The 24,995-nt window shown below is 37.3% G+C and overlaps 1 protein-coding gene across 1 annotated transcript in view; it reads right to left on the bottom strand.

Moving 5' to 3' along the window:
• LOC135198704 (DBH-like monooxygenase protein 1) overlaps nucleotides 1–18,628 on the bottom strand; it is a 76,441-nt gene extending 57,813 nt beyond the window's left edge. The window contains exons 1-2 of the mRNA XM_064226547.1: nucleotides 16,770–18,628; nucleotides 13,809–13,986 (exon numbers count right to left, since the gene is read on the bottom strand). Of these exons, the coding sequence (XP_064082617.1) occupies nucleotides 13,809–13,986; nucleotides 16,770–17,488 (897 nt within the window). The 5' untranslated portion in view covers nucleotides 17,489–18,628. The remainder of the gene's footprint in view (nucleotides 1–13,808; nucleotides 13,987–16,769) is intronic.
• Nucleotides 18,629–24,995: the final 6,367 nt, after the last annotated feature.

Raw genomic sequence — 24,995 nt, 5'->3', positions numbered from 1 at the left:
CCGAAATACGATCGCAACGTCTCTATATATAAAATACGTAAAGAACAAAGGCTGGTATTAAAAAAAACTGGGACACGAAACTTTAAGTTCATTATAAAGTGGCCGCAAAGATTTATTATACGCGCCGAGCTTATCATAATGAAAATCAGTTTATAGGGGTTAAAAGAGTGGCTGAATTACAATCGATTTTTGCAGCGAAGAGTATGAAAGGGTAGTTCCAGATATGTTATATATAAACAAGGCGTGATCCGACCTCCAGCTTACTTGTGGAACGTGCAAAAAAAGAAAAAAAAAAAAAAAAAAAACAAAAAAAAAAAAAAAAAAAAAAAAAAAAAAAAAAAAAAACGGTCAAATAGAGCGTTGTTTCACCAACGAAAATTGAAATAAATACGCTAGATTTTATTAGAAATAATTGTTCTTTGCTGTTTAACATGCACATTTAGTTTTTTAACATTTTCGTTCTAATAAATAAATCATAAATATCCTATCCTAAAATTCCTGTATCTTTGACTCAACGCGAAACACCTTTTTTAGACCTTTTTAGGTTTCTCCATAGACCTTTCCTAACCTCCCCCCCCCCCACCCCATAACAGCAGCAGCAGCAGCAATTAAGTAGTTTGTAGGCTTACCCCCCGAGTCAGCAAAAATTATGTTACGAAAAGAAGGAATAGATGAGGATGAATTTTACTTCCGTGATTTTGTTTCAAATTTAATATACATAATTGGGCCGACATAACAGTGCCTTGCTGTAACTAATATGCAGAGATTTTACAACCGTCAAGACATAAACGTACTCTAGAGATATCAATGTAATCATTACCACAAATACCTAAATATATATATTTTGTTGTGCACTGTCTTACCTGTTATTCAATATATGTAAGAAAGGACTGCATTTACCTCTTTCATAAAAAGTATTGAAAAAAAATCAATGCCACAAAAACTAAATAAAACTTTTATTGTGAAATTGATAAAAAAAAAAGTTCAAAATAAAATGTAAAAAAGTATTTGAAAGCAAAATCACTCATGAAAAACGTTTATAATGAATCTCATGAATTTGAGAGACTTGACGTAAACAAATGAATGTATAAAATCACTGGGTTCGCTTGTTTTTTTTTTTTATTTTTTTTTTTATTTTATTTCGCGACGTATTTTTTCTTTATACTGCGGTATAATTAATAAAGGAAAACGTAATCGTGTGGAGGAGAGTCGGCCCTAATGAAATTTCGTTCCATTAAAATGAATCTCATTATACATCCCAGACTACCTTTGACCTCAAATCTAATTCTTTAACACAGTCGCCTCCCGCCGTTACCCAAGTCTCAAAAAAAAAAAAAAAAAAAAAAAAATACAGGAAAGGGAAAAAAAAAAAAATCAAGTCTAAAGTTCACCCTCGACTAGGAAAAACACTGCCTAGTTTTTCTAAACTTCGGAATTATATTAGTTTAATGTGATATTCATGAAGCTTTATTTTTTTCCTTGGCCGGACAACATCAAACTGGGGTAAAGTTTTAATTGAAGAATCCGGGATGGGTTGGTTGGGTTGCTTGGTTCGTTCGTTCGTCCGTTCGTCTTGCTCCGCCGAGGTGCATCATTTGACATTTCTCCTCCCGAAGAAGAAGAAGAAGAAGAAGTAGAAACTTCGGGCCAGGCTTTGAACCTGAAGAGACGACTCTGCTCTCCTATCCTCTCCTCGTAGGACTTCCTTCAAAGGAGGAGCCACCGGTTGCGAAAGACTTCAGCGGGAGTTTGGCCAACCAATCGCCCGAAGGATTATAGGAATGAGTTGCGTAGGACGACTACTCGCATTCGCCAACCAATCAGATGTGAAACAGAAAATAAAATATATTCTCATCCGAAGGATTCTGCCATTCATTAGATGAACAAGCGAAGACTGCTTCCAGTTCGTACGATTCTCGAAATGTCTGGAATGACTGACAATCCAGCGCTCTTTGACCGACTTCGTCGAGAGAAAATCTCTCTCTCTCTCTCTCTCTCTCTGAGAAACTTCCTCCCTCCCCCTCGTTCTCTCGCTGAGAAGATATACAAATTTCTATCTCTCTCCAAAATGAATGAAAGCAATGTTTACAAAATTTTAAAAATTATTCATAAAGGAGTTGCTGTTGCTTTCATTCTTGTTTTTGACAAAGATGCTTCAAATTCGACTTATTTTTATGTTAGATTCCAACCAGAAATTTCGCTCATGATTTAACTGTAGACTTAATTGCCATTTTTGTAAATAATTTTCAAAATTTACTAGAAATGAAAGACAGTCGCTTTGCATTAGTTTCTTAAAACATCCTGGATTAGATATACGAACATAACTTGTGATGATTCCACCCCCCTCCACTCACCCCCCCCCCCACCCCACCCGGCCCCATTAAAAAAAACTACTAATAAGCACATGAGTGAAATATGGGCTGTGATTAGACAACAATAAAAATGCAGATTGATATACAACTTACAGATTTTATACAAATCATTTTACATAATATTCATTTTGACAATACCCTGCATGGTATGAATCCATGAGTACTTATCCAGCGCTACAATCCTTTCAGAATGTCACAACTACGTTAGACAACATTACATTAACTGCTTTTAATAGGTGTCAAATGACCAAGACAGAAGTGATGTCATATAGCCCCTAATGACCTATGAGATCTTCAAAAAAATCGTTAAATTAAAGTAAATTGTAAACCTAAAAAATCCATCATCATGAAATAAAGCATCATTTAGCAAGGGCCAAGGAAGGTTTCTATGCTTTTAAGACTAAAATAGTATTCTTCGTAAGTTCCTAAAGGATGAATGAGATACTCTTTACACTCAAGTATTCGTAAGATGAAGACCCAACTGTTCTTTAAGAAACTCACGGCAAATAAATTGCAGCCATTACTCATCAAACACTAATGATATACTTTTTTTTTTATGGGCGGGGGTGGGGGTGGGGTGGGGGTGGGGGGGGGGGGGGGGGGGAGGGGTTAGCCTCTCTAACTTGATCAAGAATTTATAAAGCCTTTTAGATGGGACAGGACACACAGCTATAGTTGCCAAAGTAAGAGGTGGAGAGAGAGAGAGAGAGAGAGAGAGAGAGAGAGAGAGAGAGAGAGAGAGAGAGAGAGAGAGAGAGAATAAATACTTCATAAAATAAGTCAAAAGGCTGACCCACTTGCCAATTATTACTGCTTATTTTTATAAATCTGTCAAGATTTATATATAAACCTTTGATGGTGCAGAATAAAGCCAGTTGCCCAGGTGAGCGAGAGGAAGAGAGAGACAGACAGACATTAAAAGTGGACAAAAAAAGAAGTGGGGGAGACCCTTTGACACTTATTGACAATATCCTATCTTTGATTTCATGACTAATTAAAGAATTGGAGAGAAAAAAAGCCCAAACACTTTCTATATGCATACTGTGCAGGCATTCTTTACCAGTCGAAAAACGGGCAAAATTTTATAGGGCTGCACCGTCTTCCATTTTTGTCGTAATTACTAGACAAGACAAATGACATTTATTTATTACTCCTTCAGCCGCAAAAAAGGGTATTTGGGGAAAGAAAAGGAAACAAGAAGGAAAGAAGAAATAGCCAACAGAGAGAGAGAGAGAGAGAGAGAGAGAGAGAGAGAGAGAGAGAGAGAGAGAGATCATTCACAGACATTTCTGTAATCAAGTGAAATTAGGAATATTCTGCAAAAGCCGAGAAAATGATGACACGATCACCGACAGTTTTTATTAGCATTCCAAATTAATCTCTTGCCCTAATTTGGTGAAATGATCGGACTGTCTTATTCGGCTTTCTGTGCTACATATCATGGAAGGGTGAGACGATGAATACTCTCTCTCTCTCTCTCTCTCTCTATATCATATATATATATATATATATATATATATATATACATACAAACATATATATGTATGTTCATTAGGTATATATATACATACATACGTATGAGTATATACGTTTGGCTCCTTAATTGAGACACACGAAGACATAATAAAAGGAGGCTCCGACTCAGTATATAAATCTCTCTTCAAGGAATCGATAGCACATCTGTTTGTCCCATTCTACGGCCCCAGAGAAGACAAATGGCTCCCTCTTGGTCAGCTACGCAGGAGAGAGAGAGAGAGAGAGAGAGAGAGAGAGAGAGAGAGAGAGAGAGAGAGAGAGATCCCAATTAAATTTATGGCCCCTTTGTCGTCAACAATGACTGCGAGTTGCACAACGAATTTTTCTTCCAGGGTTCGTCCCGGAGAGAGATTCGTTCCCATTCAGTTCGGTTCGAACCTCTCCTTCGTCATTTCCAGTTCCTCCTCCTCCTCCTCCTCCTCCAGTAACTTGTCAAATTACGCGCGCGCAAAAGGACGGGACCGAAGACACGGTCCTTTCCCCTTCCTTCGTTCAGAAGGAAAAAAGAAAAAAAATACACGAACGAGGTCAATCAAGGTCAACACAACGTGAGGGATTTCATGCTGGTCGTTCCATTCTCTCTCTCTCTCTCTCCTCTCTCTCTCTCTCTCTCTCTCTCTCTCTCTCGTTTCGACGTTAATGTGAAACCAACCAAAATCATTAGGGGATCAGTGCACAAGTTGCAACAATATTGGCTAATATAATTATGAATCATTCATGCGAGAGTGGCTGGGAGGGTTGAGAGAAAGGACAGGGACCTAGAGAGAGAGAGAGAGAGAGAGAGAGAGAGAGAGAGAGAGAGAGAGAGAGACTGTGATCAGCTGACAAGGAGCATTCGATTCCCATTTCAAAGCTTTCATAGTTAAAACAAAATTCTCCCTTACAAGATGTTTAGGTTTTTTAAGATTTTTATAATTGATTTTGTTACAAAAGGCAACTGAACCATCAAAACTTTATTCGTGCTAAATAACATCATTAACTTAGAACATCGCAAGAATACTCATGGCTGTTGTCAGAAAATATTAAGATATAATTAGAATCGAAATAGATATTCGAATTGTATGATGTGACAACTATGGCAGTAAGCACAGAGGTGAAAATGACATATATCTTAAATTTCAAAAAAAAAGCGGCTGATATGAATGGGGCGAATCTCAATTTTAGCAGCCTCTATTGGATATAACATAAATCCCCATAGTTTGTGATAGCAACGTGTTGCCTCAATTCGTATGCATACCGTCAGCGATTTCCACAGCGTGGTCAGGTCAGGTCAGGTCGATTCCACTGTACAGCAAAAGGAATGAAAGTAGAAGAAGGCCGCTAAGGACTCAAGGGACGCTGCAAAGAACCTTAAGTAATGTTTCCAGGCATTACCATCCTACAGGGATACCATCTTTTAATGGAAAAGAGTGTCACAAATTATCTTGTTCCCGCGTACCTCACTGTTAAGCCTTATTCTAAAATAACACAGCACATCAGCGTCAAGTTCTTCTATCTCCAAATGCAAGGAAGGTAACCGTTTCATCCACTGAATACCTCAACGCAATCTTCTTCATTTTATTCAACGGGAGATTAACTAGACGCTTCTTCCTTTGACAACTCTACGTGCTAATGGTTGCGATTTCGAGGAATTCCACGATCATCTCCACTCCACCATCATTCTAACAGACAGAAACTCGCACAGAACACGTTGCCACAATGGGCATTGTTTACAAGTTAATACCCCGAGTTGCATAAACTTATGACGTCCCTTTTTTTCCATAATTCCAGAAGAGGGGGAAACATATGTTGTCAACTTGTCGCGCACAGATGAGTGGTCGATCTTAACAAAACGTGACTCTGTACTAACTTGGGAGGGAAATGGGATTAAAAAGCGCTAATGTACTTTTCCCCTTTTCCCTTCCAACACTGGCTGGTTTATTGAATAATTTCGCTAGCGTTCGCATTAAATACGAGTGATATTCCTCTCTCTCTCTCTCTCTCTCTCTCTCCTCTCTCTCTCTCTCTCTCTCTCTCTCTCTATATATATATATATATATATATATATAGTAATAGTATATATATATATATAATATATGTATGTATGTATATGTATATATAAATATATAATATATTTAATATATATATATATATATATATATAGTATATATAGAATAACTTGGATCACGAAGTATATAAAAACGTGATGCTATGTATAAATAAAGGTTTTTGCCACGAAGGAAAAAAGAAAAAAAGCGAGATAGCAGAGTACTTTCAGTCTTAGTAAAGGGTCGGAACAAGACCGAAAGTGCTCGGCTATCTCCGCTTTTTTTTTCATTTTTTCCTTCGTGGCCAAAACACCTTTTTACATATATTTATATATATATATATATATAATATATATATAATATATATATATATATATATATATATATAATACGCATACGTTTTCTTTTTTTAGCATTTTTCCTCCTACTCCTCCTCTCTCCTCTCTCTCTCTCTCTCTCCCTTTCTCTTTTTTCTCTCTCTACTCTCTCTCTTACTCCTACTACTACTTGCTGCTACACCTACTACTACGTATTATAAAACCTGGGAACATTGGAAATTTATTTACATAAATAAATCCCATCCTCGCCCCTAAACCGACTGCATTAGTGAATAGCTCTACTGACATTCACATTACACTGGTCGGACAAATACGCCTATGAACGCCAGAGTGAGCGAGCATGGCGGGCGGGACTTTTACAGACAGAGGAAGGATGATGACATGGCGGTATATATCATATGAATGGCTTATTGGCTTACGAGGGGGAGAAGGGCAGGACATCCCATTACATATCGACGCCCTTGTAGCCAATTGGCATCGACAAGACGAAAGCCACCCCACCGGCCAGGGCGCTAGGATCTTTAACCGAAAGCTCCCGGGAGGGCGCGGGGACCTTTAAGATTCAAGATACGCGGATCAGATGCCGCCCTTCGTTCAAGTTCGTCCTCGCCGTCAAGGGCAGTTCAGATACTTAGAAGACGACGTCCCCTGAGGAATTCCCATAATAGTTATATGCAAGGGTCCAAGATACGCCCTTTTATGGGAATATAAACGACAATGGACGTCGGGATCGCCCTCGAAGTAAAAATGATTCAGACACGTGTAACGCGAAGATATAAAAACAAGGTTTAGCAAAAAGGGGGAACTTACTTCAGAAAAGGAGGTTAAATTCCAAATGTTGTTTGAGTGGGAAAAATGCAAATGCAATCTTCAAATCCGTCCGTTTTTTTTTTTTTTTTTTTTTTTTTTTTTTTTACACTCGCAAGTGCGTTTCTTGAGAAAATAAAGGAATACAAAAACTTAAAATCGTTATTAAAACTTTGACTATGAATGATAATATCCATAAAATGGTCTCCACTGTATACGTCATAAGAAGCGTCCCAAGTTACGGCCTAACGTTCTCCCCAGGGAGAGAAGGAGAGGGGGGGGGGGGAGGGGGGATAAAAGTACATTAACCCCCGAAAACTCCAATCCTCTAAAGTCGCCCCTACTCATCCTGGCAACCCCCATCCCTCACCCACCCCCCTAACCCCACCTCACCTCCAGCATCCCAAGATTTTAGATACAGCTGAAGTAGTTCTCCTCTTTCTTTGGAAGCATTTATGATTCTCCTGGAGTACGTAAGGAGAGTTGGAAAGGGGTTGGGGGGGTGAGGAGAGGAACCATTCATAGTAAAGGAAGGTCAGGATGGCAGGAACGGGTAGGAGGAGAGGGAGGGGGGAGGGGGAAGAGGGAGCAACTCATGTTAAGCGAATGCTAGGACGCCATCTGTTGCATTTTTTTTTTTTTTGGGGGGGGGGGGGGTAACTCGTAACAAATATGAAATTTACAACTGCGATCTCCCTACGCCATATGAAAAGGAAGTCGAAGTGTAATACTGAGGAAAAGGGGAAAGGACCATAAATAAAGAGGGGAGAAAAACAACAACACAAAGAGATTGTGATATTAGAATCAAATCTAGAATTATTTTTTCCCCTTTCCTAGTCGAGCTCCGGAATGGATTTCAAATAAAGGACTGATAAAATTATGGTCCAAAATTGAGAACTGGAGAGAGAGAGAGAGAGAGAGAGAGAGAGAGAGAGAGAGAGAGAGAGAGAGAGAAGATATCGTTATGCAGCAACTGTATGTTGAACATTTGATATATTAGATGAACAGCCGAGTATATATTCGTGTGTATGAACTGTTATTATAAAAATAAAATCAAACACTTTAAAGGACATTATAGGACATTATTTATAGGACATTATTTATACCTAAACATATTTGTAACTGACAACCAATGACACAACCACCCTGAAGATGCTAATGAAGGTTAAGCTAATCAAAATAAAAATTACAATCTCACCAACGATAAAAATGGAAGTTAAAGCCAATTAAGATAAAAACTGAAGTTAAAGCTAATTAAAATAAAAATTACAATCTTATCAACGATCAAAATGAAGTTAAAGCTAATAAAATAAAAATAACAATCTTATCAACGATCAAATTGAAGTTTAAAGTTAATTAAGATAAAAATTGAAGGTCAAACTAATTACAATAAAAATTACAAGCTTATCAACGACAAAAATGGAAGTTAAAGCGATTAAGATAAAAATTACAACCTTATCAACAAAACGAACGTTGTTGAGTGTTTTGTCAGACTTGAGATTCCACTTTACCTAATGACAAACCACAATCTACTTGAACTCAAAAAATGAGCTTAGGAGTGCTAAACCTCCACGTTCGGCACCTAAACAAAAGGACGAAATAAGAAATAAGACCTTTACGTAACATTTAATTCGGAGAGACGATTCAGCTTTAGGGTCAAGAGAGAATGACGGGGTGTTATAACCATTCTTCTCCACGTCACTAAACTTAATCAGCCACTTAAAGAAGTGTCAGTCTAATCGGATGGGAGACAAAACATGTGTATAGAGTTTCCTCTACATATTTTTCGCCTTCTTCTTCTTCTCCTCCTTCTCCATAAAAGGATAGTCCCACAGCGTCAGACGCTGCTTCATTCCTCTGCCGTACACAAGACACAATAATTCACAATCTACTTCGGCCCATAAAACAAACGCGCGTATGTACTCACACACACATACACACACACACACATACACGAGCCATAATATCCCATTTCCCTCAGCGGCTAATTTATGACAAAAAGTTCCCCGCACATACAAAACCCCTTCCAGAACGATTATTCCTGTAACTTATCTCCATCAGGGGACTTGTACGACAACGTCCTCCCCCTTATTGTATCTTTTCTTCTTCTTCTTCTTCTTCGTCTTCTTCACTTCATCCTGCACAACTGAGGCTACGTCTGATTAAGTTCCAGTTCCTCCTCCTCCTCCTCCTCATTTTATTTTTTTTCCTTTTGTTCTTCTTCATTCAGCACAACTGAGGCTACGTCTGATTAAGTTCCAGTTCCAGATCCAGATCCAGTTCCAGTTCAACCTCCTGCTCCCTCCTCCTCCTTCTCCTTCTCCTCCTCCTCCTCCTCCTCCTCCTCTAACGACAAAGAAGGGGATTTGCTTCATTTAACCTCAAGGGGGGGAGGACGGAGCCATATCTGTTACCAGCTGTGTTATCCTCCTCCAAGGTCTAAACTAGAGTGCCTTGGTCATATCTAATGTACGTATCGTCAGCTCTGAAAGCATTCTTTTTCCCTTTTCACCACGTGCCGTTTGAAAGACGTATCCCTCAGAAGAGGAGGAACACATCCAGCCTATGTGAACTCTCGAGAGAGATTGAGTTTCCAGCCCTGTGATTGGCTTATCAACAGCCAATCAGGAGCGTCGTAAGGGACGGGCCCAGACATCAAATGCACGGTTGATGTGAATCTACTATAGGTATTTGTGCCCTTTTTCTATATATAACACTAATTCACATACAATGAAAATAAATAAAAAGATGGTGTCGGGAGATGCTTCGTTTAATCTTTCGAACTCACAGCCAAACTAGACAATTTAAATATGGACAAAAGCGCATGATGTTAATAACACGACGTTGCAGGCAATTATATCTACTAATCTGCCCATAGTAACAATTGGGGAAAGGGGTAAAAAAAGGTTAAAAAAAAAGTTGCAAAAAACTCCATTACATAATTGGAAGAGAGAGAGAGAGAGAGAGAGAGAGAGAGAGAGAGAGAGAGAGAGGTGGGGTGGGGTGGGGTGGGGTGGGTGGGTGGGGGGGGCTATTCGGAGATTTATTTGTTATTAACGATGGCTGCCTTTATGAAACCCTTCACTCGACATATCCTACCTCCCCAACCTATACGTCCCCACCCTACCCTCCCCATCCTACAACCTTATCCTACCTCCTCCTCCTCCTACTTCCCCATCCTAGCATAAGCACGAAGGCTTCCTTGATCCTAGCGTGCAGTTTCAGGTCTCTTCTCAAATGGGGGGAAAATCCCTCATCAACATCGGCCCCTGTGACATTCTTACAATGGCCAACCTCCAACCTACCCCCCACCCCCCCCCCCCCCCGCGATCCCCTTCCGCCACCCTAAACCCTCCCCCTCATTTCCCCCATCAGCCCATCTCTCCACAAAATTTTTTTTTTTTCATACGAGAATGGGTTTCTATGAGGGGAGGGGAGGAGGGTGACTTTCAGAAATAGGGAACGTTCCCCCCTTATGTTATACATATATATATAGGGATAATGGGGTTCGTTTCTTTTCCCTGCTAGGGATTTTTCCCCAGTCGTATTTTATTTTTTTTTTCATGGCTCCAGACTTTATTTCCTCGCTCGCGTCCGAAATTTACGGCTTTTTTTGGGATCAATAAACATGGAAAGGGGGTCCTCAATAAACATGGAAAAGGGGTCCTTCTGCCCCATTAAGAATAACTTAAAACTCCCGCGTGATATTTAATTTTCTCAACGTTTCCTCTTTTGATAAATACGGTTCCTCCTCTTTTTTTTTTTTTTTTCCTGGGGGGGGGGGGGGCCCCCTTTTTTTTTTTTTTTTTTTTTGGGGGGGGGGGGGGGGGGGGGGGGGGGGGATTGAAAATCGAAAAGATCCGGCAACTGATATAAACACTAACTGAAAATAAACTTCAATTTTTTCCTTTTCATTCAATTCCTAAGGACAGAATTCTTGTGACAGTCTTCACACTTTTGTTAATGGATTATATTCTAGGCGTTGTTTATGGTTTCAATACATTTCAATACATTTTTGTTCATTGCGTTTGGCTGCTGCTAGTCTTGAGAGAGAGAGAGAGAGAGAAGAGAGAGAGAGAGAGAGAGAGAGAGAGAGAGAGAGAGAGAGAGAGAGAGAGTACAAACCCCCCAATTTATATATCTCGTTGCGCATCATCACAATGCTAAGTGAAACAAAAGGGATGTATACATTTACATAAAAGTTATTTTAAACGTGACAAAAAAAAATCACTTTTAAAAACTCTGCCGTTGTGTACCTGCCAGTTTTTCGCACGGATATGAAAGCGAAAACAAAAGGATATGCATATAAAGTACGCCCAAAAATACCCACTACTTTAAATAAGTCTTTTACTCCCCAAGGAAAAAAAAAGCTCTATTTCTTCAATTTCTTCTAAAACTTATTTAATGTCCTAATATCCGACGGTGAATGGCTCTCTCTCTCTCTCTCTCTCTCTCTCTCTCTCTCTCTCTCTCTCTCTCTCTCTCTCTCTATCTCTACTCTCTCTCTTCTCTCTCTCTTTTATCTCTTTTTTTTTTTTTACTTCGATAAGAGAACTCCGTTCTCAAGATCTCTCCTTTTCGCAATCTTATTTGGAAACTTTTATCTCAATTCGGGAAGGACACAAGAAAAAAAAATGAGTGCATTCGATTCCCAAAAAATTCCCGAAATTAATTTTCTGGAATGGTTTCCCCGACTTGGAATGGTCAGGAAATATATGGCGCTATCGTCTGCGGAGATAAATTCTATTATGAATGATCTCCTGAATTTTATTGCGTTATTTTCTGAATCATATCCAAGATTGTGACTCTTCTGAGAGTTACAGAGAGAAAATTCTGACAAGAACATATTATTGACAGGAATGAACTTCAGGTTTTAATTAAAAAATGGCCAAAATTAATTGTGGATATCAGTGTTAAGACAGCTATTTAAAGAAAAAATAACACCAAGTGTCTTCTGCGAGTAATTAGCGAGAGGGAATTCATACAAGCAGAATATATGACTGACAAGGATGAAGTTGACTTTTCATTAAAAATAGGCAAAATTAACCGTGGATATCGTAGTGTTTACAGATAAATATTCTTAAAAAATTACTCTTCTGCGAGTAGTAGTGAATTCTTACATGCAGAATGTGTCACTCTCGCAGGGCTGAATCTGGCTTTTCATTAAAAATGGCGGAAATTAAGTGTGGATATCACACTTTTAAGAAAGAGCTTTAAAAAAAATGTAGCAAAACTTTACCTGCTCAATCAACATAGTTTGTTTGTATGGAGTTTTTAAGTTGCATGGAGCCAGTGGTTATTCAGCGACGGGACCTACGACTTTGCATGACTTCCGAACCATGTCGAGAGTGAACTTCTATCGTAGTACTAAAACTTACTATCAATCAACGTAGTACTAAAACATAGTTTAAGTACCTCACTTTAGCTTATTCGCATTGTAAGCCTTTATATGATTTCATACCCATTTATATCGACAATCGCTACCCGTTACAAAGGTAATTGTTTGTTTGTATGGTGATTTTACGTTGCATGGAACTTGTGGTTATTCGGCAACGGGACCAACGGCTTTATGTGACTTCCGAACCACGTCGAGAGTGAACTTCTACTTCCAGAAAAACGCATCTCTCTCTTTCAGTAGAATGGCCGAGAATCGAACTCGCGGCCGGCCATCGAGGTGGCACGCCACCAAGGGTAATTGAAGACATTAATTTAAGCAACAGAAACGCTTCTCGGGTTTCGTTTGTCCTGCATTGAATAAGTTTGGAGCAACCATCCAAATGCATTTCAAGAGTCCTGAGGCTACCTACAGCAGCACAATGAAGGAATACAACCAGCAGTCGCTTTGCATTTAACCAGCTCCAAGGGAAACGTTTCCGCAAGATATTCCGATGAATTCCAAAAACATTTTACTATTATTTTATCAAATTTTGAGCAGAAAGTCTGGAAATGGACTCATGACATGACCAAACAACAGTCTGATAATGACACTGCTCTGTACAAATCATAGAAAACACCGTGTTCTTGAAGATGTATAATGTAGCTACAGTGATCTCCCATAAATAAATACAAGGTTCCTTGGATATAAAGTGTAGCTAGAATTATCTCCCAACGAAGATAACGATTCATTCTACAAAAAAGTAACGCAGATTAAGCATAAACAGATTCAAGAAAGCAACACTTACTGAAACACACCTCAGAACACAAGCAGTGGATGCCTATTACGCCTTAACATCGATGTAGGAAAAAAAAAAAAAAACTCATCTTAAAGACAAGAAAAAAAACTCATCTTAAAGACAAGTAACTGAATGCTCATTGTTTGTTTGTGTGTTGTGTGTGTGTACTTTTTCTTTTTTTTTTTTTTTTTTTTTTACATTGCCAATTTTTGTGGGGGAACCAAGTGGTTATTCAGCAACGAGACCCAACGGCTTTACGTGACTACCGTACCACGTCCGGGAGAGTGAACTTTCTATCACCTAAATACACATCTCTAACCCCTCAGTGGAATGCCCGAAAATCGAACTCGCGGCCACCGAGGTGGCACGCCAAGACCATACCGATCACACCATTGAGGCGCTACTGTGCTTGAAAAACGCGAGACAAGCAGAACTTAAAAAAAAAAAACGTATCTCAGACAAGAGAGCTGGATATCCATTACGCATAAACATCACGAAGAACTTCACACCTGTGCTAAAACGCACCTCGAATAAACAAAATTTGTTCTAACTCACCGATATGATGTGGTCTTGCTTGTCGCAGGTGTTGTAGGGCCGAGACATAATCAGAACGGTGTGGGTGTCGTTTTCGTAACCCCCCACCAGCATCCAGTCCCGTTGTTCGTCCACTGAGGGCTCTTCGTTACCTTTGCCGTGACGGTCTTGCAGGTAAGCCTTCCCCGAGTGGACCCACCTGGGGAGGAAAATGGGTTAAAATTGGGCGTCATACAATCGCCTATCAAAGCTCGCTGAAGAATAATGGCATCTTTCGTTACAAATCACCATTTTAAACTTCAAAGTATTTTTGAGTTAATTTTTACTTACTGTATCTTTCGCTAATAACCGAACGAGTTGTCAATGGCAACTGGTGGTAGTGCCTACAGTGCACCTCATGCCGTTGGTTCTTTGCAGCGTGCCTTCGGCCCCTAGCTGCTTCAACCGCTTTTCGTTCATTTTACTATACCTTCTTTCATATTCTCTGTCGTCCATCTTATTTTCCACCCTCTCCTAAACAATTGAATCATAGTGCAACTGCTTTGAGGTTTTCCTCCTGTTACACCTTTCAAACCTTTTACTGTCAAATTTCCGTTTCAGTACTGAATGACCTAATAGGTCCCAGTGCTTGGCCTAAATTCTATATTCAATTCAATTCAACACCTTCTACCTCCTTTTTACAGGTCAGAGAAATATATCAGATTCAGACAAATTCCTACTACTACATTACTTAATAGATTCACTGGAATATACTAGTAGTAGGCTACGAGTAGTTGGCATATCTCAATATAACATTAGACCATTTAGTAAAACTAGCATTTTATTTTTTTCCGGGTCACTTTGATTTCTGGGGATATATTAAAGAATTCGTGAAAATATTCATCGTTATGGGCTGTGTAGTTTACCAGATATCTTGGTAAGGGTCGACGGACGTTCAAAGTTAAATCATTTATAAATAAATAGGTGATTCGTTAAGAAAAAAAAACCATAATTAGGAGGGGGATAAGTGATGAAACAACTTTTAAAAACTTAAGTTATCCTTGAGTACAAGGTCTAAATCAATTTCATTATATACCTTAAATATACCGAAATCCGAACCGCCCTTAACACCTCAAGAATCCTCCAGTTCCACTGATTAAAGTATAACCTATTCTATGCTTGGCTACAGCAGGGACTAACTATATTCACCTCTTTTTATACCAAGGCTAACACGAACTGCACTAGTAGAAATCTCTGACCTCCATTGAAATATTTTTCTTTTTTTCTCCTAACAAGTAGCCCACAGTTACTATAGTAGATTTACATCTGCCGTGCATTTGATGTCTAGGCCAGTCCCTTACGACGATCCTGATTGGCTGTTGATAAGCCAATGGAGTTCACATGGGTAGGATCTATGTTCCACCTCTCCTGAGGTCTACATCTTTCAGGAGAGGTGGAACAAATGTACATCTGCCTATGTGAACTCTCGAGAGAGACCGAGAGTTTCCAGCCCTGTGATTGGCTTATCAACAGCCAATCAGGAGCGTCGTAAGGGACTGGCCTAGACATCAAATGCACGGTTGATGAGAATCTACTTTTTATAGGCCTACTTGCTAATTCGTGGTAGTTCACTGTAAACAGACCAAAATAATGATAACTGCTCATTGGTATTAAGTATTTGCTCATCGTTCTTTTCTGCTCCAGGTTAACCAAGGATTCACAAAATCTTTTTCGTATCAACTAACGTCTACTGGTATTCACGACCTCACAGGAGACAGTAGCTTAACCTAACACCGCTCTTCAACAACTGAAGAAGACTTGGCTGGGCAATTTCAAGTTCCGTAAGACCCACCTCGTGTTTGGGTGGAGGCGTTTAGTCTGTACTGGTAATGTTTATTAGGAGTAACTCGGTTAAATTATAAAATGCATCCAGCCTGTGTTTAAATAACGACACTCGTTTTAATCACGGTAATTTTTTTTATTTGTCACCTGAGCCACCAAGGTAGAATTACGTTTCTTCGCTGCCTTATTGTAATCTAACTTCATCAGTAACCATTATACCTTTTCTGCTACATTTCCTTTGAATAAGATCAGTCACCTATGAGTAATAAAAATTGCCAAAAAAATAATTGGCTTATGAATGTGCCCCAGCAACAAGTTATCTCAAAATAACGATTTTCAAGGCGGTTTCTTCATGGACAAATTAATTGACTCTATTTAACCACCTTATCTTAAATAATAAATAAGTGTTTCATTATCATTTTAAATTTACTGGAGCTTAGTATATCATGCATTACAGAGCCGGCCAATATTTGAGGTATTATAAGGACAAATTATCCACAGAAAGTAAGACTATTTGTTGCTGTTTAATGATAACCTATCTATAACAAAATTATGTCTTGCTGTAAAAATAAAAAAAAATATATATATATATACATATATATATATATATATATATATATATATATATATATATATATATATATATATATATCAAAATGGAAAATAATAGTGTAATTACCTTTAGAATGTAATCAGATCACTAATTGATATTAAAGAATGACCAATTACAATAAAAAAGGAATTACCTTTAGAATATAATCAGATCAATACCGAATATAAAAGAAGGGCCAATGACAATGAAAAGTAAGTACCTTTAGAATGTAATCAGATTATTACCGAATATCAAAGAAAGGTCAATGACAATGAAAAGTTACCTTTAGAATGTAATCAGATTATTGCCGAATATCAAAGAAGGGCCAATAACAATGAAAAGTAATTACCTTTAGAATGTAATCAGATCATTACCGAATATAAAAGAAGGGCTAATAACAATGCAAATTAAATTACCAGATTATTGGCAAATACCAAAGAAGGGCCAATGACAATGAAAAGTAATTAACTTTTGAATGTAATCAGACCATTACCTGAGCATGAAAAAAAAAAAAAAAAAAAAAAAAAAAAAGCTAAAAAAAAAAAAAAAAAAAAAAAAAAACCCACCACCCGACGACAATATCGGCGCCATCCATCCTGGGACTGGACGAGAGGCCGAACCCGATGTATCCAGTGGTTCTCGCCGTCACCCGGAACTCTATGTGTTCCTCCTTGGGCGTCCACTGCACGACGAAGGCCCCGGTCTCCTCCAGCCACGCCTCGTGCGTCCACTGCTCGTAGGACGTGAGGCGCTGCGTGATGAAGGACGACGAGGCGAAGGCGGACGAGTTGGGGAGCAGGGACAGGAGGACCACTGTCTGCAGGAGACGTAGTAGTAGGATACTTACAGGCGCTTTGAAGGACGTCACGGTTGTTGGTAGGTTCCAGAGGCTGCTGCTGCTGCTGCTGTTACTTAGCCAGAGCCGCACCTTGGATGTGAGAGGTATGTACACTGCTCCTGCTCCTGCTCCTGTTCCAGGGCCCCCATCCCCTCCCGTTGCTGGAACGTCTCGAGGCAAAGGCGGTGCTGACTGTGTTGGTGGTGGTGGCGATTGCATGGCTGCTCCTCCTCCACCGCCGTCGCCGCCGCCGCCGCCTCCGCGGCTGCGTCTCCTCTCCTCCGCAGCCCGGAAGTTGGTGTGGGAGTGGTGGTGGTGGTGGAGACGGTGACGACGGCGATGTCGGTGATTACACGAGAAGCAACCGGCGGCGGCGGCGTCTGCGAGGAGACAGTAGTAGGGGTTGGCGACCGAGGAGGGACTGACGACGTTTTCCATAACTGTTAGCATGAATTGCTGCTGCTGCTGCTGCTGCTGACGCTGACGGCGACCACCTCGAGAGGGACTCGTGCGAGACACTTCGCTGCTGCTGCTGGTGCTATCTACTGCTGCTACTTCGGTTCCTTGCCCGAGCGGTCATTCTTCTCCACCTCCTCTAGTCCTTCGCCCGTTTCACAAATCTTGGAGCGAAACTGTTTGGACTCTCTCTCTTTACCCCTGCACACCAACGAACAACGAAGCGTCTCTCAAGGACGAACTAAACGAAAACGAAACACTGCCACACTCCTCCAGAAGAGGCCCCAACGAACTGTATAAAAAATAAACCTCTGACATACAAAACTCCGGTATATGTCACCATTCACTCATTCGCTGATATCAGCCAACCTCCGGGGTCCGACAAACGACCCTCGATAGCATCGGGAACTGGGAGAGTCCCTGGAACGACTTCCAGCAGCCGCTCTCCTTCCTCCACCTCACCTCCTCCTCCCGTTCCTTCAGGAGATCTCTCCTCAACTCCGAGTTTAGATTTATACACTCTAGGGACCGCCGGAGGATCTCTATATCTCTCTCTTGATGACCTTAATCTCCCAGGGCTGACATTAAGTAGGGCCAAGGAGCGGATCAATGGGGCTCCCGGATCGTCGATGTGTGCAAGACGCCGCACAATCTCGCGTTATCGAACTTAATTTTGTTTGTGTGTTTGTGCGTGTGTGTATATGTGTTTGTACTTGAGTGAAATGCACAAAGGGACGATTGCTATTTGGTTAATTTCACAGCTCAAATTTCTCGTATCACTCGAATCTCTCTCAATTCTAATTTAATTCAGAATTCAAAAACAACGATTTTCTTAACAACATTCTTGTTTCAAGTCACATTCTTTAAGCGAGTTAGTAATATTCTTAGTTATGAAACAAAACAGACTTAGAAAATAGGAACTATTTAGTCGGGGTGCGAACCACAAACACCATTGTCAACACGGGGGTAGGATGCTAGGACGCCTAGTTAGTGACGTCAAAACTATAGGATGCTTCCTCCAGGGTAGGATGCAGCAGTCTAGTAGGTATATTTCAGGATGTCACGTAAAAATCCAATGCGCTATCGTAGGAGTACACTTTGCAATCCTAGCCTTCACTTGATCCTAAATTCGAGCGACCTGAAATGAGAAAGAAAAAAATATTGCAATTAAGAATGAGGGCTTTACGAAGGATTGACATCACGTAAATTTGACAAATTCTTTCTCTTTCTTACAATTGACATACTCTGTTACACATTCAGGCAGATGTAAATGCGTTATTACACATTACATATAGTAGCTACACACACACACACACACACATATATATTATATATAATAAATTATATATATAATATAATATATATTATATATAATATATATATACGTATATATATATATATCATAGAGTATATATATATATATATAATATATATATACATATACTTAATATTTTATATATATGTGTGTGTGTCGGAAATCTTGCAAAAACAAAAATCTCAGCACAAAGAAATATATCGTAAACAACGAAAAATGATAATATATCAAAATTACAATTAAAAAATTTACAAAGACTAAAGACCTTAATGCACGTCAAAAGTCTCGGAAACGTCAAAATAATTCACAAAGAAGTTGCTTGGACAAGTTAACATATTCAAAATGAAAAAAAATAATATGGTCATGACGTCTACAAACTAGAAAATGATACCCATCTAATGAATATTCGCAAAGGAGCCTTGAAAAATACCCATGAATAAGAAGAGAAGTAAAAGGACAATTCTCAAAAAAAGAAAAAAAAATCTCAAAAAAAAAAAAAAAAAAAAAAACACGGCCGGTAGCATCTGTCACGGCGCGTTGTCTCAAAAAAAGAAAAAAAAAAAAGGACTCCTGACAGACTTTCTGTCAGACTTTCTCCTTAACAACCCGCAATTAAGCGAAATATGAGAAACGAGTTGACATTTCTGAGGTACAACAGAAGAACACTTATTTTGGAGGGGGGGAGGAGAGAGGGGGAGGATGAAAACACCCCTGGGGAGCCAAATGCCGAATCTAATTTTCGCTGTTTTCCTTGCCTCGAATTTTCCTCACAACCCTCCCCTCCCTCCCCTGCACCCCCAAACCCCTCTTTCCCTAAACACAAAACACCCCAACCAGCGTGTATCTTATTTCTTTCCAGAACCTCTCTTGTTCGTTTGATACAGTTTTCCTTCTTTTCAGTGTCTTTCTTCTTCAAGGCAATTTCCACAAATAACATGCTTTCCCCTCCCCCTTATTTTATGAACACCTCTCTTTTCTTATACGTTTCCCCCTTTATTGTGTGTGTGTGTGTGTGTGTGTCTGCCTTACCAAAATCCCCCCTTAGCCTAAGCACCTCTTTTTCTTAAGCCAAAAAAAAAAAAAAAAAAAAATAGTCGTCTTTCTAAAACCTCTCTTTTGTTTCCTCTTTTTGGAGTCTTTCATTCCTACCGACTGCTTTCTTTCCAAAGCATCTTTATCGATTAATTCTTCCTTTCTTCCTTCAAGCGCCTTTCATTGTTTGGCTTGTCCTTAGCATTGTTTACATTAGGTTTTAACTTATGACTTATTCTGTTCTTCTTTCGTATATCTTTCATTCGTGATTGGTCTTTTCTATTTCTTTCCAAAGTATTTCGTCTTTTGCTTATTATATTCCCTGATTCGAAACGACTTTAATTGTGGCTTAATCTTTTACATTTTTGTGTGTGTTTATGTCTTTTATTCTAGCGTTCCTTCGTCTGCGTAAAATGGGGAAAATCCGTATAAAAGAAAAGAAAAAAAAAAAAAAAAAGATTGAACAAAAAACTAAACTTTTAGTTTTCTGTTTCTCTTTTTGAATTCTAAAAAAAATTGAAAATACTATGAACTTAATATAAACAATATGTAATGAGTCGGCAAATGGAAAAACTCGATTCTGGTTCACCCTTGCTCACTAGTGTTAAAAAAAAACTTATTATAACGTAACTCTTAACAAACTGTCTAAATAAGAAATTTAAAAAAAAAGTGTAAAATTATCTCCATTTTCATTTCTGTTGCCTTAATTTCCAAAAATTGCTTTTAAAAAATGGTCAAAAAGTAACCTTAAAATTTTTTTTTAAAACCATGGGTTATGCATTATCAAAAATGTAACATTTTTAAATATATGAAACAAAAGAACTATGAGAAAATTGTTCATTCTAGGTCTTCCTTATCTTACATGTTGACAAAACAGAAAGAAAAATCCGGTTTACCTTGGCATTACATGATAAAAAAATTTAAATAAATAAATAAATAAAATCTCGGTGTTCCTTGCCTTAAATGTAAAAAAAACAAAAACTCGGTTTTCCTTGCAGTATATGCAAATAAATAAATAAATAAAATAAAACTAGGTTTTCCTTGCCTTACATGTGAAAAAAAAAAATTGCTTCCCTTGCCTTACATGTTGAAAAAAAAAAAAAAGCCTCAATTTTCCTTGCCTTATATATTTAAAAAAAAACTAAATTTTCCTTGCCTTACATTTTGAATGAAAAAAAAAAACACTGATTCATCTTGCATTACATATTGGAAAAAACTCGATTTTCCTTGCCTTACATATTAAAAAAAATACTCAGTTTTCTTGCCTTATATATTGAAAGAAAAAACAAAAAAACTCAATTTACCTTGCCTTATATGTTGAAAAAAAAGCCATTTTCCTTGCCTTATATGTTAAAAATATAAATTTCCCTTGCCTTATATATTAAAAAAAAAAAAAACTTCATTTTCCTTGTCCTAATGTTAAAATAAACACGCACACACTCGGTTTTCCTTGCCTTATATACTAAAAAAAAACTAAATTTTCCTTGCTTTATATGTTTAAAAAAAAATCAACTTTCCTTGCCTTATATTTTGACAAAAAAAATCAATTTTCCCTGCCTTACTTGTTAAAAAACACTCGGTTTTCCTTGCCTTATATATTGGAAAAAAAAAAAAAACTGTTTCCCAGCCAAAACATGTTGAAAAAAAGAGCTCGGTTTCCTTGCCTTAGTAAATTTTGATTAAAAAAAAAAAGTTCAACATAATAACAAAGAAAAAAATCCCTACATTCACACAAACACCGTAATATACATTTACATCGACCGCCTGCGAACGCTCATATTTCATCAAACTGCATTTGGATTAATCCGCTTTTGACGTGATTTACTACTCCAGTTGCATAAATTACATCAGCTGCATAAATTACACATACACATACACATACACACACATATACACCCAGGCGCATGATTTACGTCGCTGAAAACGACTTCAATAATAATTCCGCAACCAATCACAAACAAAGAAATTCCGACTCTCTCGTCCGTCGTAATTCAATTCTGGATTTGAGTTTTTCTCTTTTTTTTTTCTCCTGAGAACTCTACGCGTTATTACACACTCTCTCTCTCTCTCTCTCTCTCTCTCTCTCTCTCTCTCATATCCCTACATACATGATGAACTATATTTCATGATTTTAATTTGGAGTGGCCGTATTTTTATGGGTTAGGGAAAGCAATCTCTCTCTCGCTAATCTCTCCTCTCTCTCCCACTCCCTCATCCTCTCTTCTCTCCTCCCTCCTCTCTGGCTCTCTCTCTCTCTCCTGCACACATCAAATGATTTCACGATTTTATTCGAGTTGTACTTTTACCACACACAAATATACTTATACGTACATACATACACATTACACACAGACACACACGCACAACATATATATATATATCATATATATATATATATATATAGATAGTCTATATTTATATATATGTGCGTGTGTGTGTGTGCGTGCTTATGCAATCTACACTTACAGTACACATACACATATCCACCCATGAGAAACACCCTGCTGGCTTTCATTTGACGAAAAGTTTAAAAATAACCGACCAACCCTTCATTGCCCATTGGATCATGTTAGATTAATAGTGAAAAATTGATGTAATGATTCATTTTCGATATATTGACATCCATCATCTATCATGTATGAACCCTCCAACTACCCTCCCCCGCCCCCGAGCCAAGCATAAAGGGGCAGTAGGCCTATATGATGATATAGGCTGTGCCAGACCTGACATAGAATAACATACAACAGACAGCGGATTTTTATTGATTTATTTACTTTACAGCATATCAGAAAAATAACAATGGCCAATGCTGAATAAATAAATATTTATTGTAATGTGGCGAACAAATTAAGAAATTACAAAAATAAATATTTACTGTAATGTGGAGAACAAAATAAGACATTATATTTACTGTAATGTGGAGAACAAAATAAGAAATTACATAAATAAACATTTACTGTAATGTGGATAACAAAGTAAGAAATTATATACATATTTACTGTAATATGGAGAACAAAAAAAGAAACTATATTTACTGCAATTTAAGAACAAAATAAGAAATTATATATACTGTAAAGTGGAGAACAAAATAAAAAATTCCATAAATAAATATTTACTTTAATGTGGATAACAAGGTAAGAAATTATATAAATATTTACTGTAATATGGAGAACAAAATAAGAATTTATATTTATGTAATGTGGAGAAAAAAAATTGAAATGGCGTAAGAGAAAGCGTAGACACCGGATTTTTATTCATTTGTATGTATACTTCACAGCATATCAGAAAAATAACAGTGACTAACGCTGAATAAATAAATATTTACTCTAATACGGTACTGTAAAGAACAAAATAATAAATTACATAACTGAAAACACTGGATAAACTTGAATTTTTGGTTGACTATGTAATCAACGTAATTTCACAATATACAAAGTAAAAATGACATGACTCAGCTCCGATAAAATCAATAGCATTCTTATTGCAAGGAAAGTATTGAAAAATGGTTGGGATATATTACAAACCCGCTGCTGTAATTTACGTTAATAAAAACAAAGATTTACGATTTGAGAGAGAGAGAGAGAGAGAGAGAGAGAGAGAGAGAGAGAGAGAGAGGAGAGAGAGAGAGAGAGAGAGAGAGAGAGAGAGAGTCTTATATATAATATATATATATATATATATATATATAGTATATATATATATATATATACACACATATACACATAAATAGATATGTCTATGTGTTTATTATTCATAAACACAAACATTTTCAGCGTGGGTATAAGTAGCCGAGATTAAACTTATACTTAATGAACGTCAACGTAAAATAATATACAAGGGTAATTAGGGACATAAATAAACAATGATAATAAACAAGTGTGCAGCAAATCTGAGATTAAATATTCATCTTAAAATGGATGCCAGATGCCCAAAGCTTCTGGATAAGGACCTGTTCTCGTGTGTATTGTATAAGAAGGGCTTTCCTTTACAGGTCTACATTAATGTTGCTGTTTTTTACGATGGCACTCTATCTTTCATTATTTCTTTTACATAATCTAGTCAAGGCAACATTCATTTTAACTTGATGATTTAGAATGGAGGGACATTAACAATATTTCCATAAATAAAACTATATATTATCATTATTTCTGTGCATACTACAACACTGCTTATTTAAATGGTTGGATGATCCTCACTTTAATAGCAGGGTATATAATATTTAAAGTGTGTGTGTAGTGTTGTGTAGTATATATATATATATATATATATATATATATGTGTGTGTGTGTGTGTGTGTGTGTATGTGTGTATTTTACGGTAATACAGCTCTATAATATGAAGATAAAAGGCACATAAAACACTATTTGAACGTTGCAGTCATATATGCTCGAAACATATTGTTGCAACGTTCAAAATAGTGTGTGTATGTATATATATATATATATATATATATATATATATATATATATATATATATATATATATATTCCACAGTAGATGCAGTGACTTCATTATATATATATATATATATATATATATATTATATATATATATATATATATATACACACACATATAATGCGGGTACAATAATAATAATAATAATAATAATAATAATAATAATAATAATAATAATAATAATAATCAATAATAAGAATCGTAAAACAAAGGTAAGATGTGCTTAAAACAGAAACAAACGCTTATAAAAAAATATATATCGACATTCCTCCCATCTAAAATCCTCACTTATCTCTATATCTCTCAAAGGAATTCCCTAACTGGTTCTCTCTCGTTAAAAGTCCACAGCCTAATAGGACAGGGGATCCATGTTCACGTCGTTGATAAATATCATCGGCGGGATAAGAAATACAATAATGCCAAGACTCCGAGATAAATCTGTTTCGTTGTTGAAGAAAAGAAAAACGGGAATACTAGCTAAATTGCCAATTTGTTTGCTTATGAAACAACAGCAATAATAATAATAATAATAATACTTAATAAATAATAATAATAATAATAATTAATAATAATAATAATAATAATAATAATAATAATAATCTGACGATATAATAACAAATAAGATTTGTTCATATTAAAACAGGAGCATGACGGATGATAATAATAATAATAATATAATCAATAATAATAATAATAA

The sequence above is a fragment of the Macrobrachium nipponense genome, chromosome 22, assembly GCF_015104395.2.
Source record: "Macrobrachium nipponense isolate FS-2020 chromosome 22, ASM1510439v2, whole genome shotgun sequence".
In the NCBI taxonomy this organism is placed as follows: domain Eukaryota; kingdom Metazoa; phylum Arthropoda; class Malacostraca; order Decapoda; family Palaemonidae; genus Macrobrachium; species Macrobrachium nipponense.
Note: the sequence above shows the minus strand (reverse complement) of the source record. Positions and strands in the feature narration are given on the sequence as shown.